The 17,940-nt window shown below is 39.3% G+C and overlaps 2 protein-coding genes across 8 annotated transcripts in view; both read right to left on the bottom strand.

Moving 5' to 3' along the window:
• Positions 1 to 17,940, bottom strand: part of LOC146479836 (uncharacterized) — a 69,408-nt gene that overhangs the window by 7,514 nt on the left and 43,954 nt on the right. Inside the window, exon 1 of one of the 7 annotated variants that reach the window (XM_085110700.1) lies at positions 8,469 to 8,619. The exons of 4 other annotated variants lie outside the window; for them this stretch is intronic. The gene's annotated coding sequence lies outside the window, so the exon portion shown is untranslated. Of the gene's footprint in view, positions 1 to 3,730; positions 3,799 to 6,467; positions 6,486 to 8,468; positions 8,620 to 17,940 lie in introns of those variants that run through there. 2 more of the 7 variants (XM_085110698.1, XM_085110703.1) reach the window with 2 other exon arrangements.
• Positions 1,316 to 2,969, bottom strand: LOC146479841 (uncharacterized). Its single transcript, XM_085110718.1, has 3 exons — positions 2,841 to 2,969; positions 2,021 to 2,371; positions 1,316 to 1,698 (listed from the first exon to the last, which is right to left on the bottom strand). The coding sequence occupies exons 1-3, from the start codon at positions 2,952 to 2,954 to the stop codon at positions 1,342 to 1,344; spliced, it is 822 nt and encodes a 273-aa protein (XP_084966844.1). The 5' UTR covers positions 2,955 to 2,969; the 3' UTR covers positions 1,316 to 1,341.

Here is a 17,940-nt window from a genome sequence, read left to right as displayed (position 1 = left end):
AACGTGCTCTGTTATGAACAGTACACTCCCTAAGTGAGATTTTAAAGGGTTTTCTTGTTGGCTATACCTTGTACAGCGTATTCAGGAAAAGACTCCCTTAAATAACTTACTTACTTGCATGCTTAATGGCCAGGCTTTGGTAGACATTTCATCTGTATCGGCCGTTAATAATTTATCATCACAAAATCAGGGAAAATCTGGCGAGATCATGCACTTGGTTCAGAAAGTAGTGTAGACTGGCATGGAAATTAATTCCCGTTTCCTTAAATTTTGCGTTATTTCGCTCTGTGATAAGTTAACAACACTCTCGTCACTTCCTCAACCAATGAGAAGCAAAACCAAAACATTCCCTCTTCCTCGCATGCATTTCTCCGCGCTTGATACTGGTTACTTGAATTTGCTTCGAATTCTTATTGTTTCATTTCGTTGTGAACATGCTACTTCTGTTGTGATTGGTCAGGGTAACTACTTTTATTTTGGTTTTATGACACTCAATTAAAAACTTCTGCAAATGAACATAATTAATAAATTAATTATAGTCGTATAGAATTGAAAGAAACTCAGTTCTTCCGGTGTCAAAGTTTTAAACAAATTGAAAAAATCACAAAACTCTTAAACGAGGTAAATGTAACGACTTGTGTCGTTTGCTGACCTTAAAGACTGTCAAACAACACACATTTACACAGACGGCAAGTCAAGCTGATAATAAATACGTAGTTTGTTTTATCAGTTAGCAGGAAGTGGTGAATCCTTTGGGTCTTTTTTCTGTATCAGGGCTTTAGTCTTTGGAAGTAGCCTAGTACATGTATTTTGTGGTAAAATTCCCTGGGCGCAATGTAAAATTTAATTTCATCAGTTGTAAAAACCATTCCTTCAATAATATCACGGTAGTGTGTGGCCGGTTTAAAAATAGATGCTTTAATTATTTTCACTCTTTTTCTCCTTGTCTGATTTGATTGCTCTCAATTTCCATTTTGAACACAATTTAACGTTTTTGCTTGACTATATATTTTCGTCTTCCCTGTGTATCCTTTGCAAGACCTCGTAACCAGTTTTTAAACAATAGACGGTTTATTCTAAAATCTGCGAAAAAGCGATAAAAAAAGGGAAAAGGGAAAAAGGACAGAAAGAGGAAAGGAAAAATAACACTGACGCAAAATTCATTGTGGAAAAAATCCTGCCTTTTATTCAACGAGAGCATAATAATTGCATTACAAATACAAAGCACGCCACTTTAATATCCCACTTAGTATACCAGATTCTTATAGTTAAGCGACTTCACTATCATTACCACTGTTCCTTAAAAGTGCTTTTGCAGGATGGGAGGTTTTGTCGCAAGACCTAACCCTGAGCTTTGGGGACTTCTTCCACAAAGATCCGGGACATAGACCGATAACCCGCGTAGGCGTCAACATTTCCATACCCTTGACAATTACCGACCCAGAATCCCACGCGCACCTTTCCTTTGTGGATGTCGTTGCAGTGCCCTTCAATATGACGGACGAGGTGAGAATCTTGTGATGTGCTTACACCGGTCAAGCGCATGATGCCGTCAATGGGAAGAGGAGCTGAACATTCAGCACCGTTGAAAGTGAAGTACCAGCGTTTGCAACAATCCTTGCAGCCAATTACTCTAAGAGTGCCAGTCCAGGCAACATGGAGGGATGTGTCCGAGAAGTTCTTGATGAACACACAATCCTGTATTACATAAAAATGAATATGACGAGAAATGAATAAAGGAAAAGAAAAGAGAAACAAAAACCAAACAAATAAGGGATAACGTGTATAATGAAACCAAGTAAGGATATTCAGAATGAGGAAACAGAAAAACTGAACAATGATAACTGTTTCTTCATTTTTTTTTTTTTTATAATTGCCACGCCAAGAATAATGCAGCTTTCAGCTTAATTTTTTTCCTTGGACAGCTTAATGTTTATTATAATAACAACATGTGTAGTATACAGTCTTGTGATAATCTCATAACCTAATTCAGGAGATATGATCACATACCAGTCCTCACCTTGATCAGACCATTATCTTTGTCATCATTCACGTTTTTCCAGGCGCACTCCTTCCAGTTCTTAAAAGCCATCACACCTGGAGTCCCAGGGAGTCCACTCGCTCCACTCTTTCCGTGCTGCCCTTTTTGCCCGGTTGGACCCTGGATACCAGGCTCTCCCTTAGCACCATCCTTTCCATTTACACCAGCCGGGCCCTTGACACCAGGAGGTCCCTGGAATCCAGTCTTCCCTGGTCTTCCCTGATCCCCTTTAGCTCCCTCACGGCCGTCCCGTCCGTCACGCCCTGGTAACCCAGGAGAACCAGGCTTGCCATGCATACCGGGAGTGCCACACCAGAAGGGAGGAGCTTGCTAGTTTGAGACAAATAATCAGCATGTTAATGTTAATATGTTTATTTATTTTTAGGACTTTGAATACCTGTAGAAACAAATGCAAATCTTCTCAGAGGTAAAATCTATTCAATTAAAATAATTTGCTAAAAGTCTCACAATCATAGTGACCATCAACCCACAACCCCACCCCGTCAAAGGCAGCGCCTCCCCCCTCCCTCCCTCCACCAATAACTTCTGTATTTCCCTTACATCCTCTTACGTTGGTTATACTTGAGTAATACAATGACCTCGTACCCTGAACAAGACCTTTTTAGTTTTTGCGTGTTTATCTTATTTTTTTTAGCTATATCATTAAACAATTAAATTTATGCTATGAATCAGCTATGTAATGTTTAAGGAACTTAGCAGGAACTTACTGTCATTTTAATTTACCTTTCACGGAAATTTCACTCCATTTTTACCGTTGTAACAAATTACACTTGCTTACCATGTTCTTACAAGGTTGATTAGTTTTGTTGTCTGCTGCGACAAAATAAACCTGGACTGATATCACAAGTAAAGACAACAAGGCTGGAGACACTTTTCGCGGAATACTCGCCATTTTGGTCTCGTTGATCTGCTACGGACAAAGCAAACAAAGATCACATTGATGAAGACTGTGAACAGCAAGTTGGCAAATCTTTAGGATCGCCCTTGTACCCATTGAACAATTTTTGCTTTAATTTTTTCCCTGTATTTTCGAAGTGAAGATTTGATTCTTGTAGTTACCCATCTGATGAAAGGTTTTTTATTTGCTAACTTTAGAGCCATTTCCCTTTGATATTTTTCTTTTTACCTCGTCATTGCACGCTGGAGATTGTAACACATGTCCATTAACATACGTTTTTTCATTTCTTTGTCCTCACTTTGCATGTAATATAATTTGTCGTTTCTCATTTTTCAATGAAAGAAAATGGTACGAACAACTGCGAATTTTTAGTTTATAATAGGTCACAAAATTTTGGTGCTCAATTGAGAGATATTTGGTCATCGGGTATTCTCAATTCCGAACCGCGTAATCCTGCCTGAATTTACACATGCATTAGTTGACGAAAAACGTTCGACATTGTTCAAAAGATTACAGAGTGCCACAAACGAGAGGACGACTAAAATAATTGAAATATATATTTTAAAAAAATCTGTTCAAACAGCGCGCTTTGGAACGAATTAATCTAGTTCTAAAAGCTGCATTAACTGTTATCGGTCGTTTTTTTTGTAGAAGATGACCAGAATTTGAAGAAAATCAGCGAGCTTTCTAAGGCTTATTTATCATAAGAATTTTGTAAATCCATAATTAGTTTCCAACGAAAACGGGCGGTTGAGGGATAAGAAAACAACGTGAAAGGACAAACCTGAAATTGCGGAAGAAGGTCGCCTCTCTGTTCCACTTACTTCTTGAACAAGTCACTGTGAAGGAACGATAAGCAACTTTTGTTAGTGTTAGAATTTTTCATTCTTCCTGTTGACTCTTATTCGTGTTTTGTCGAGTTCGTTGTTTACCATGAGTCAAGGGCAAGGTTGGCTGCGTGGTAAAGCTTTTGAATATTCAATAAGAATGAGGAATTTCTGTGGCTGTTTCGTGTAACGAATGTTTAATCGGTACAATTTGTGGAGCAATAATCCTGATTCAGTATTTTTATAATAATACACAGGCACTGTACGGGGAGTGCCATTGCTTAAAGCAATAAATATAGTTCTCCCTACTACCACAGAACATGAAATGATATTCTAAATGATGTTCTATATATAAAACTTTATTATTGTTTTCAGAAAGTAAAAATCTAAAGTATTTTTAAATTTGCGCAAAAAACGATCGCTTTAAATTTTCCAAAAAGTCTGAATTTGTTCACTCCCCGCGTATTTAAAAATGTGCGTTGGGTTCATTGACTTAAACGTTCCCTCTTTCGTCTCAAAACACAACTGAAGAAGTCATTAAAAACACAAACACAACATTGTCAACAAGAGCTCGTTCGATTTCATTGAGGATCCTTTAATTTTTACGTCGCTTTGACTTTGGACATGACTAATCAACTGGGGTTAAAAATTATACTTATCGGAGAGAGCTAGTTTTTGCAATATTTCTTCCACCTATTTTGATGGGTTTCGCAAATCATTATTTGAAAACGTCAGTATCTACGAATCTACTTTCCGCAAAGCACCAGCTATCGCCAAACACCAGTAAGTTTCGATAAAAATTCAGGTCAATTTTATTTTATTTTTCCTTTTATGTCGATCTAAAGCCACAGTTGTGCGTAAAGTGTAACGGCCATGGGATCGTCATTTGAATCGGGGGTCACCGAGCAAGAATATTTAATAAAATACTGTAAAAGTCGCTTCCATTATTCTAAAATTTCAGCCCGTCAAAAAGGACATGTATCTAGGCTAACACAGTTTCATCATTTCGATCGGATTCTTTAGCTGCATTTTAAAGTCGCAAAATATTTTACGGAACCGATAGCCATTCTCCAAATACACGAGTTGCTGTTGTTTTTCGGGAAATCTTAGCCGGCATTTCTCAACTCTTTGAAAACAAATAGAGTTAATTTTATTCTATGACAAGTGAGTTCTGCTTTCCGAGCAAATATTCATCAAAATGTCGCGAATGAAATTTCCCGCCTTGGCCTTCCATAACTTTTTAGAATGACAAATTAACGACAGTATAAATGCAGATCGTTTGTGAAGCAATAATTTCAAAACTGCCTGGCATTTTGAAGACATTCTTCATTCTGCGGTACCCCGTTACACTGAAAGATATTAAAATGCAAAAGTCTTTACACACTACACAAAAATATACGAAAAAATACGAAAAAAGATACAAAAAAATACGAAAAAATATTTAGACAGAGATTTAGTATTATAGATCGCAATGCTTTTTCCTTTACAAGAAAAATTAAGGCACTAAATAAACATTAATTTCACTTATTTGAAGTCAGCCGCTCCTTGGTTCAAGAATCTCTTATTTTTTTTCTATTCAAGTAACCGTTCAATCGTAGCGTCGTTGTTTGCTTTTGTAATTTCCTCATAAATATGTCCTGTATACTAATTTTCTTGTTACCAATACCTACTGAATTTTCACTGAGTAAATATTTATCATCATTCAGTGTTCCTTTAGTAGGAAGCGTTTTTCTTGAATAAATTTAACCGATGATTTTAAAGATGTATTCCTACTTCTCAAATCCGTTAAAAACTCGTCAATTTACCTGAACGTACTTTTTACATGAAGCAAATGTAACTCAAATCCAGTGAATAAGAAACGAAACGAAAACAATTAAAGAAGAGATTTAGCATTACAGATCGCAGTTGTTTTTCCTTTACAAGAAAAATTCAGGCACAAAACATACATTAATTTGACTTAATTATTTGTTGAAAAACTCAATTGTCACAAACACAAGTCATCCGCTGTATTGAACTGAAATGGCCCTACGTTATGGATTGTTATTGATCTTAGTTCAAACATCTATTATTTCTATTCAAGTTGCCGTTCATCCCTTACCGTGTTTGTTTGCTTTTACAATTGCCCTCATAAATATGTCCCGTATACTAATTTTCTTGTTACCAATACATACTGAATTTTCACTAAGTAAATATTTATCATCGTTCAGTGTTTTTTTGGTAGAAAATGCCTCACGGTCTTGAATAAATTCAACCGATAATTTAAAGACGACTATACCTACTTTCCCAAATCCGTTGATAATCCATCAAATCACTAGAAACTTTATTCCTATGAAGGAAATATAACTCAAATCAGGTTAATACGACAGTCGATCGACAGAAATTGCTCAATTGATACGTAACTGACACCGGACACTGAAGCGAATCGATACAGTCGATATAATTTTTTTTTGTTACTCGGGCCAAATAAATTAAAAAATTAGAAATATAGGAACAAGAGCCGGGCTATACTTCCCGGGGATTGTATGCAATTCACTGAGTCATTACTGCACGATGAGTATAATAATCATTGTAAGCTTTACAGTGGTGGGAGAGACTTAGCTCGAGCCGCACTTCTGTTTTGTTTTTATGCGATGTTCTGAGTCACATCATCAGTAAATAAATATTCAGATAAAATACTAACCTGAAGAAACTTTCCATAAACTCGACTCAGCCTCCATAACGGCCATCCTTGTCATAGTGAATTCTCGATACCAAGGATGCGTTGAAATCAAATACTTGCCGACTGGTGATGATTTCTCCCACTCCTTCCTCCGATCTCAGGCGCGTAGGAGGGGGGGTTCGGGGGGTTCGAACGAACCCCCTTCACAGATCAGTAATGGCGGAAGAAAAAGCACTTAATGAGGAGGTTGAACAAATACATGAGGTGTACCATGCGAGAGGGTAGAATGTCCGCCCTGGTTCTAATGCATATCAAATATGATATGCCTGTCAATCTTGACGAGATAGTCAATTTGTTCGAAGGCCTACACCCGAGAATGATGCAGTTTACCAGCTTGGTGTATGACTATCAGTAGATCGAATAGCTATCAGAACTCGACAGGGCGCGGAATGTACATTGAACTTTCTTGTTTATGTTGAAACAATTGTGCCTTAGAAATGATGTATGTAGCTCAAAAAGCTGCTGTAAAACAAATTTGTGATTTGCCTAAAATGGGTTTAAAAATGCAGGAAATGAGGTTTCTGGGAACCTAGATTTTCAAAAATTTCCGGGGGAGCATGCCCCCGGACCCCCCTAGTAAGAGCGCTTCCGGCGCTTAGCAAGATTTGGGGCTCGACGAACACCCCTATCTAACTCTTACCTACGCGCCTGGATCTCGTGTCATGAGCAAGACTATCGAGACAGTCTGCTCTGTATAGTTCCTCCTTCCACTCTCATCATGTCCTTTATAACTCGCTGTTGCTCACATCAATACCTGTTGACTTGGTAACGCCAGAAAACGATGAAGGACATTTCTCGCTTTGGAAGCAATGTATAGCTTCCTTAATTTTCACTAGGAGCAGGCTTCACAAACGTCTACAAATTTCCAGGCAAGTCCGCAGAAAAAAAAAAAAAAAACGCCTTTGGGGTCTTAAAAATAATTAAAACATAGCTATTTGTTTTGAATAATTGCTGAGGATTTTTTGGTGATCAATTATTCATTTAGATATCGGGTTATAAATTCGTGTCTCATATATTGTGTCATGATGACGTATCAGTTGCCCAACTCGATCTTAGCAACGATTTTAGTGACGGTTGTTAATGGCGCCGATTTTTTTTTTTTTCTATTCTGAAAATTTATGGGCGTTTTTAAAGTGGCATATAAGGACTCGATAGAGATTTTGTTGCGGTTTAGTAGAGCAGAAATGACTACGATGCGAGTATAGACACACTAAAGCATCTTCGTGAGTCCCTAAAGCACCCTTTATTTTGACATCGCATGCGCTCTCTCAACCAACAAAATCGCACCACTAGCGGTTCAAATGAGACGATCGGAAATCAGGCCTAAAATTTCTCCAAAAATTGCCACTAAAATTGGCGATTTTAAATCGCTTGTATAACCTACACGTAGTTTTGTTGGCGATTTAAGGCGATTATATATCGATTTTGAAAACAAAGTGCTACTGCCTGCGTTGCTCGGGTGGAATATTTATTGGACTTGTTTGTAGAAAAACTCAATTGTTCCAAATACAAATCAGGCGCTGTAAATATTGTTGGCTGTCACAGAGTTTTATTTGAAATCTTAGTTCAAGGATGCCTTATTTTTTTCTGTTCTGTCCATAGCGTGTTTGTATTGCTTTTGTGATTACCCTCATAAATGTGTCCTGTCTACTAATTTTCTTGTAATCAATACCTACTGAATTTTCATTGAGTAAATTTATCAATGGTTATGTTTGTTTCGCAGAAAGCGCTTTCCTTGAATAAATTTAAACCGATGATTTTGTAGACGAGTACCTGCTTCTCCAAATCCGTTAAAAACTCAGCAGATCATTTGAAATATCCATTCATCCTAAGGAAATGTGACTCAAATCCAATGACTAAGGGAATCGATTGGCAATAAAGGCTCCGGCGAATGATAACGAACTAAAGTAAATCGATACACCAGGTATAGTCAGTTTACTTTGTATACTGAACAAAACTTACGAATCTCTTACTAGACTGTACGTCGGATCACATAAACAAGAGAAGACCAATTGCTATACTTCTGGGATTGTATGCAATTCGTTAAACTATTAGACTGAGTATAATAATCATTATAGGCTAATTACAGTGGTGGTATAAACTTGAACTCGAGCGGCGCTTTTGTTTTGTTCAGTCATACGATATTCTGAGCCACGTCATTAGTAACTAAATATTCAGATAAGATTCTAACCTGTGCAAACGTTCCATACCCTCGTCAAATTGAATTCTCGAACGATGTGTTGAAATCTGAAAATGCTTTTGATTTCTCTCACTCTTCAGTTCTTCTGGTTCCATGTCACGAGTAAGATTCCTTCTTCAATTCTCCTCATGTTCTTTATAGCTCGCTGTTGCCCAAATAAAGAGGTGTTGACTTGATAACGCAGGAAAACGCCAAAAGACATTCCTCGCTTTAGGAGCAATACATGGCTTCCATAATTTCCATTAGAAGTGGGCTTCAAGAGAAGTCTGCCAAAAATGAGTCTGGGATCTCAAAATATTAAAAGCACAGCCCTTTAAGCTGAATAATTCCCGAGATTTTTTTGGCAATCAATTATTCATCTTGATATCGGGTTGTAATTTCGTGTCTCGTACCTTACTGTTAATCTCGTACCCAGATCTCCCACGGTCAGGCGGAGGGGAGATCTCACATTTCGACATTCCCGAACCGACGACTGAGATCGGGGTACGAGATTACCTTACTGTTACAGCCTGTCGCACCCGATCCGATCTGGAAGTGTAGTTAAGAAACATGAGAGACTGGTCTTATGACTATGACCCAACCCAAGCCTACCCTAGTAAGTTAGCTTTGTAAGTCACGTGCCCTTGTTTAGCGTCTTTGTAGCTCGTAATTCGAAAGTGTTGTAATCTCGCTCGGACATCAAAAGGTTGCATATCGATGTCTAATGGCCATTAAACGCTGTGTTCAAGAGGAAACCTGTGTTTCGTTGAGTTTCCTAACATTAATTGGTTATTCGAAGTCGGATGAAGACGATAATTATGCCGTGGATTGACTGAGTTGAATTTTCGTGGGTGTCAAGATGGCCGTCAGGTCTTCGAGTAATCATGGCAGCGAAATGCATAAACAAGAGGAGTTATCTGTCCCTTTCAGTCGAACAACTTCGCGGAAGGCTTGAGGAAAAGGGTTTGCCGACGACTGGAAAGGAAAAGGTCTTACTTGAACGGTTAGTAAACGCTCAATATGTTTTGCAGTGCAATGTTGATGTTAAGCCAGAATTGCAAGCTCGAATTTCACTGAGGTTTCGAAAGAGTCTCCTCGACCGGTTAATTAGGAACAAGCCTAGGAAATAGGTTCCATTAGACGAAAGGCTAAGACATTGCAAATGGATATGGACGATTTGATTCGTGACATTGTAGAACTAAGTCAAAACGCCAAAAACAAGATTAAAGCACAGCTCAGAATCGCAGAATCGAAAGATTAACCCAGTTTCGAGAGAGCTATCTTCAGTTGAGAAATCAGATAATCGCAGAAAAGAATATTGAGGAGGAGCTTCGTAGTTGGCAGGGTCGTTTGGATGTCATAGATGAAGCTGTTGATTCCGCCGATGAAAACCTAAGTAAGGAAAGCAAAGTAGAAGATCAAAGTTTCCAAGAAAGTGCACATACTGAAAGTCGCCAATTGTCGAACCTGAAACTGACTAGGATTGAGCTGCCAAAGTTTAATGGTAATGTGTTGAAATTCCAAAACTTCTGGGATCAGTTTTAAGCTGCAGTGCACAACAATGATGACTTATCAAATGTTCAAAAGTTTACCTATCTGCATCCAGGCTGATCGGAGATGCCTTGCAAACTATAGAAGGGTTTGAGGTGACAGGAGCAGACTATCAACCAGCGGTTGAATGTCTCAAGCACAGTTATGGAAGAAAGCGTGTGATTTTCTCATCCTTAGTGAAATCTATCATTAAGATGGATACCAAGTCTAGTGTTAGTGCATCTTCACTCCACATCTCTATGGTACGCTACAAAACAAAACTAGAGCTTTAGAAGCTCTCGGGGAAAACCCAATGAGCCAAGGATGTATCATGTTGCCAATGTTCGAGAAAAAATAACCCCCTCAGTAACTGGAAAAGTGGGAGTTAAGCTTACAGACACCCCAGATGAAATTGATCTCGATTTGTTCTTTAAGTTTCTTAATCGACAAGTTGTGCCCAAAGAGGCAGGAGAGAGAGGCCTTCACACAAACACTTACCCAAATAATCGTAGTTCCAGTAAGGGTACAAATGAAAGCAAGAAGTCAGCGTAAACCCATACAAGTGACCATGAACGAGTATCAACTGCTTCTACTTTATTCAGTGTGGCACGACCACTGTTAAATAATCCAAGTTGTAGTTTTTGTAAAGCAGATCATGGTTCACCAAACGGTGCATTGTTTAATGAGAATTCAGTGGATGAAAGATGCAAACTAGTCCAAGAAAGCAGAGCTGAGTTACAATTGTTTAAAGCCTAGCAACTACAAGCATTTTTCCAAAATTTGTCGCTCATTTACTCATTTGCAACTAGGATAAACATGAGAGGACCAACTGCTGATGCATTGATTGCCGTAAAATCTCACCTTTTTGTGGATTCTTACAGGACCCATTGATAGCTATTTAATGTACTCAACATCTATGTTGACAGTCATAGAGGACAATGAAGTAACTGCGAGTTTAAGACGGTTCTGGTAACTAAAATTAATTAGCATAACTGAAGCTGAAAACCCAACCATGTCTCAAGAGGAAGAATATGCAGTCGCTGGGTTCAACAAAGGACTGAAATTTGATAGAAAAAAAAAAATTATGAAGTTCAACTGCCCTGGAGGAAGGATCACCCAAGACTAGAGAACGACTATGCGCAAGCTATGAAACGACTGGAATGCATGGAAAGGAGGCTGGAACGATATTCTGTTAAATCCAAAGCCTACAGTGCTGCAATCAACCAATATCTGGAGAAAGGTTTTGCAGAAGAAGTGCATGAGTATGAAAATGAAGATGGTATTGTCCGTTATTTACCACACCATGCAGTGTTCCGCGCAGACAAAAGGACAAAAACGAGAAGGACAACGAAAAGATGGCGGAGTTTCTCTCAATGATCGCGTACTTCCCGGTCCTGCATTACAACCTAACCTAGCATCTGTTATCATCCGTTTTCGTATCACCAGAATCGGCCTGATGGCAGATGTCGAGAAGATGTTTCTATAAGTGAAGCTTGCACCAAAGGACCAAGTTGTACACCAGAACTTATGGAGAGATTTGCAGATCAATGAACCACCCAAAGTCTACAGAATGCAAAGAATGACATTTGGAGTGAACTCTACTCCATTTCGTGCAATCGCAACCGTGCACAATCACGCCAAGTAGTATGCAGAGACATTCCCTGATGCTGGAAGGGAAATCCTAAAATACATGTATGTGGACCGAGCGAGACTGCTTCGCCTTGAAACTTCAACAGGAATGAGATGTCAGAGATCATGTTTACAGCAGCGCTTAACTTGACAAAGTGGGCAAGCAACTCAGAGCTTGTTATGGATAGCATAGACCGAGGTAAGAGAGCCTCGTCGCCACTAGTAAAGTTTGATTCAAGCGAACCGCTCAAGGCACGTAGTGTGTTGTGGAACTTGACCGCTGACTGCTTCAAATTCCTGGCACCAAGCGGCATCATCTCATGTCATGACCCAATGACGAAGACAAGCCTACTGAGTCTAGCATCGAAAATGTTTGACCCAATGGGACTGATATTGCCCCTCACTGTAAGAGAAAAAAATCCCTTTTCAAGAGCTGTGGCGGAAGGGACTACAGCGGGATGACCCATTGGACAGTGACACCAAAGAGAAGTGGTCATCATGGAAATCAGACTCGTTGCATTTCAAAGACGTGACCATTCCCCGTTGCTTTGGAAATAGTATCACCCCCTGATCATGGGATGGAACACGCGGTTTCGGAGATGCTTCCCCGAAGGGATACGGAGCCGCAGTGCACATTCAAATAACTGAAAAGCAAGGTCAGGTGTCTTCTTAGCTAGTAATGTCAAGATATAGAGTTGCACCTATCAAGACAGTGTCACTTCCAAGATTAGAGCTTCTAGTGGCAGTAGTGAATGCCAGTTTGTTTAAATATGTTGCAGAGACTTTACCAATCAAGATAGATAGCGTCATTTGTTGGACAGAAAGCATGGTAACACTTCATTGGATCCGAGTACAGAGTTCTTGTTGGAAGCCATTGGTACAAAACCAAGTAGCAGAAATACAGTCAACATGGGACCCTGAATACTGGAAGTATTGTCCTAGTAAAGAGCGTCCTGCAGATTTGTTGACCCGCGAATTGACCAGTGGTGACATGAATTTAAGAGCGCTGTGGTGTGCATCTCAACGTACTCAGCCGTGAAATGAAGATACCGTCCCTGAATCCTGCGAAGAGGAAAGAAGAGTTACCCATGTTTGTACCGCAGTTGCAGTTAAGGCATTACTTGATATGTCACGGTATGGAACGTGGATGAAGTTGATCAGAGTAACCCGCTTACGTACTGAGAGCCGTACAGTTGTTCAAGACGAGACTGATGTCTGAAGAGACCGAGATGAAGCAGGCAGAGTTGAAGTGCTGTATGTGGGTTCAAGAAGAAATCTATAAAGAAGACTACGAGCAGTTGAAAGCCGGAAGAAAACTACCCAGCAGTAGCCGCCTCCTTAAGCTAGATCCTTATTACAACGAAGAAGATAAAGTGATTACAGTGGGTGGAAGACTACAGTTCGCCGACCTTCCTGAAGAGAACAAGCACCAAATAATCTTGCCACATGGACAACCAACAGTTGCAAAGTTGATACAAGATGTACACAGACAGATGTTGCATGCAGGTCCAGAAATTATACTATCAGTCTTACGACAGAAAATTTGGCCTACCCAAGGAGGACGTGAGGTCAAACGTTTTATCAGAAGATGTGTGCCTTGCCAGAGACAGGGATTCGGACCTTGCAAGCAGAAGATGGTATCACTAATCGAGGAAGGAATGTCAATCTCCTTACCATTTGAACACATTGGTACTGACTTTGCTGAACCCTTATACGTAAAGGAGGGCTGAAGTGTCAAGAAAGCAAATCGTATGTGTGTTCACATGTGCATCGTCGCTTATTGTTCACTTGGAGCTTGCAAATGGCCTTACGACAGATGAATGTCTGTAAGCCTTCGTTGCATGACAAATCGCAGAGGTCTTTGCCATACAGTGTTGTCAGACCCTCAAAGCCGCAAGTAGAGATATTAAGAAGTTGTAGGACCAGCCAAAGCCACAAAGCTAGTCGCTGTGGGACACTTTGGATCAAGATCGAATCAAGTCAGAGTTATCAGCTAAAGAGTTCAAGTGGAGATTCATCACAGAACGCTCGCCATGGAGAGGTGGATGGTGGGAAAGATTTTTGTAGAACAGTTAAGGAACCACTGCGCAAGGTTCTTGGAAGAGCACGTCTCTCCTTCAACGAGCTGAATACTCTTCTCATCAAGATAGAAGGTGTAATCAACTCCAGACCTCTGACCGCAGTAAGTGACGACAACAGAGGTCCATTACCAATCACGCCTGCTCATCTTGCCATTGGCGGATCGCTTAAACAGTTACCTGACGCTGAGGAGGATCAGTTAGAAGAGTCCAGTAAGCAAGTATGGAAAGATATCTTTATCTCCAACGATTGCTCAACCACTACTGGAGGCGGTGGAAGCCAGAGTATCTCTATCAGCTTAAGATGAGAAGCAAGTGGCAGAAGGAAACAGCGCCCATTCAAGTAGGTGATATCGTGCTGGTCTCTGAAGATAAGGTTTCTCGTGGACAATGGCCACTAGGAAGAGTTGAAGAGGTCCACTTTGGCAAAGAAGGACTGCCATAGTGAGAGTACAAAAGAGCATCCTTACGAGGCCTGTGCATTGTCTGCTTCGATTGGAAATAGTATCAGCCGCCCCAATTACCGAAAAAAATTCCTGCACAACAAAAGTAGAGAAAAAAAAATCATGCACAGTGGGCCAAGGGAAAAAAAATCGAGCAAGTCTTTCTACTCGAAGGAACCTGTTAGACCAAAATGAAAAAAATAATTTGCAAATTTTTGTCATAATTTAATTTCAACAGACAAAAAAGCTGTGTAATGCTTGTGTTTCATCCGATATCATAAATACACCTTTTCCATCTATCTCTTGTATTAAAACATAAATTTGACCTTTTCACGGAATCTGATATAATATAAAATTCATGTCGTCATAAAATATCACTTTCCATCTCTTGTGTTAAAATATAACTTTCAGCTACCTTCAACATATCTGATATCAGTCAGGCCCGTAGGGAAGTGGGGTGCGACGGGTGCTCCCACACTCCCCCACAGGCTGCGTAGGTCCACTTTTTTGTTGACCAACGATTTAAAAAAAGTGAATTGATAAAAAATATAGATAGTATAGTTCCGTTCTAATTCACTGTTAGAGTAGTAAAAATGAAATAAATAAACAAAGAAAATATATACCCAGTGAATAATACGGATTATAAACTTTATTTCTAATTTTGTTCTTTTTAAAGTAGTCTCTGTGCCCAAGAAAATCCATTTTAAAGTTCAAAAGTTGAGTTATATCCACGTTTTTAAGTTCGCTTTTGGCTGGCTGTTTTCATATCATACTGCCTTCAAAACGCACGAAATGCATTCTCAGACAACCTTATTTTTTAAAATTTCGCGGGGTAGCATGCCCCGGACCCCCCTAGAGGCTCGCGCCTCCGGCTCTTGTTTGGCCCGTCTTCTCGTTGGACTGCACCCTCCCGCAAACAATAACTATTATTAAATAGTGTTCACAGTCTTGAATGTATACAATTATAAAGGACAATTGGTAGAGTGGTTATATTTAAACCCATTAAACACTATCTAACAGATGGTGTGTCATAGAATGTCAAAATTGAAACAAATGAAAACAACCAAATAGTGTCTAATAGTGCTTTATGCTGTCAGGCAGCATTTATGTCAAGGCTTTGGTACTGTAAGAGGGTGGGAAGTAAATGGCTAGGTGTTTTTTTTAGAACATATTTGCGTTTTAAATAAGATATTCAATCATGCTTTCCTGACATTGGATAAAAAGGTCCAGGCATTTTTAAAAGGTTTAAAATTCAGCTGAATAGAATTTCTCATTTATTTTTGTAACCTAACATGTAATACTGAATAGACTAAATGCAGTTTGTATCAGCCTAGAGAGAAAGCAGTGCTTGAGGTACATGTATCATTTTCTGTTCCACACGGTATAGGCATACCTTACAAAATGCTCATTTCTGGTAATATGAAGACTGAATACCGATGGAAAAAAAATTCGTGCACAACCTTCAGGTGCTAAAAACAATTCTTGCACAGCCCAAAGGCGAAAACAAAAATCTAAACAAGACAAAATTGCCCAACCCCCCCCCCCCTCGAAAATAACATGGTCCATCCCTTAAGGCTGGTTTCCATATGATCGCAGATCGCAATAAGGTCTGCGATCATATGGAAACCAGCCTTTAGCAAATATTGTTGAGGACGCCGATGCAGTTTAGTGAGAAGGAAACTTATCAGCGTTTTCGCAGCAATTTGAAAGCGACCCGCGATCGACTGCGATTTTGTTGCGATCTAAGAGAACAGAGCTGTTCAGTTTCTTATGGTAAACACTGCATCAGATATCTCGTTCCTTATCTTTGGTCCAGATTAAGCGCACCTTGACAACTTTAGAAATAAGGATCTTATCGTTCTAATCGATGACGCATGTGCTAATTGTTAGTCATTTATATTTTTGGCTGATTAGATCTTTCACAGATCCTGCTTATACTTGCAGCATTTTCGTTGTGCGGTTCCTTGCAGGTTGTTTGCTTTTATGTTTTTGGACCGTCGATCTTTTCAGATCCGATATGCTGTAGTTTTTTTTTACACGGTTTGGCATGTACTTGTGAAGGAAAGTCTTGCTTTTCTCATTTAACTTATTACGACAGCGACGTGATATTTCACTTCTTTTGTTTATTGTTCGTAGTCACGCGCTATGACGTGTACGGATGTCTGAATTTGGGCCTATCCGAAATCGGCTACCTGGTTGTTCTACCTTTTGCTGTGCTACAAACTGCTGACGAGAGCCAACCAGCTCGAAACAGCTGTCCACGGTTGCCGCATTCTGTTGATTCTCGGTTTGGTCTCTATCATGCGCTGTCGTGTTAAGTTTTCTACGCAGTCCGATCAGCCTTGCAGAAATTTGAGTTACATAAATACTGCTTGATACTTTTACTAATTTTATTACCGTCTTAATTATGCACGTGATTACTTAGCCAGCGATAGGGCCTCTTACATTCTCAAACACCTGCAGAATTCTGAACATTGTCACGCCTTATGTTCATTAGATTGTTTCCATTTTTTATCGAATATTTAAGTTGTAAACAGTGTCCCCAATTAGCTGTGTAAACTAAATACCCCAACACTGTAAAAAAAAAAAAAGTTATTCATTCATGCATGATATGGCGTGATCAAAGGGCTAAATTTTCAGGGGGTTTCCTGTGCCCTACCAGATCACTTTCACCCCAAATAGTATGTGTTCTTCAGCTGACTCCCACTCAAATAGTTGTACTAGTTGTGGGACGCCTTACTCCGATCCCAACAGCCCACCCAAAATTCCGGGGGATTTCCTGTGCTCCATCCTTACAGTCTCACTCGAAATTCTATAAACTTTCCCTTTTATTAGCAGAAGCCACTCCTATATCGCAAAAGCACCATGATAGTTTTTTGATAGATTAATTCGGACACTTCAACTTGTCGGTTACTGATCAATTGTCACAAAATCATTTCATGAAACTTAAGAAAATTTAGCTCATTCCTGTTTCGTACAGGAACGTACAAATGATCACAAACCTGAATGAAACTCTCAGTTTTCTGAAGTCGAAAGTGACGCAAATCAACTGAAAGTAAGGAAACAACAAGACAATACGGAATTGTAAACAACACAAGATGCTGCTCTAACAACTTTACTTGATATTTCTTTATTTTATTACTTCATTAACCGCTCAAATCAATCCCTTTTATGTCTTGGGTTTAAATCTGTACTTGGGGTTGGCGTTTGAGGGTGATCAATACATATACACGTTGCTATGGCAAATTAAACGTCTCCCAATACCACGTAACTTTTTATTTTGGCAATTGCAGTCAAATTCAGCACAATCCTTCAAAATTATCATTATAGCGTGTTGCAGCTTGGTGATATTACTTGCTACTTCTTAAAAAAGTAAACCCCTTAGCTGTCAAAGCCAAGGGTCTATACACTTCCATAATTCAATTATTGTCTCTATTTCACTTTCATTCATTCATAATCTAGTTCGACTGCTTTCAGTGTATGCTGTTTGTTACATTGCAGTCTAGGCTATTATAACAACTAAAAAATTTTACAAAATTATAATAGAGGAAAAGATTAAAAAAAACGACCAAAAC

This window comes from Pavona decussata, unplaced genomic scaffold (assembly GCF_977016875.1).
Source record: "Pavona decussata unplaced genomic scaffold, jaPavDecu1.1 SCAFFOLD_58, whole genome shotgun sequence".
NCBI classification, from domain to species: Eukaryota; Metazoa; Cnidaria; class Anthozoa; order Scleractinia; family Agariciidae; genus Pavona; species Pavona decussata.
Note: the sequence above shows the minus strand (reverse complement) of the source record. Positions and strands in the feature narration are given on the sequence as shown.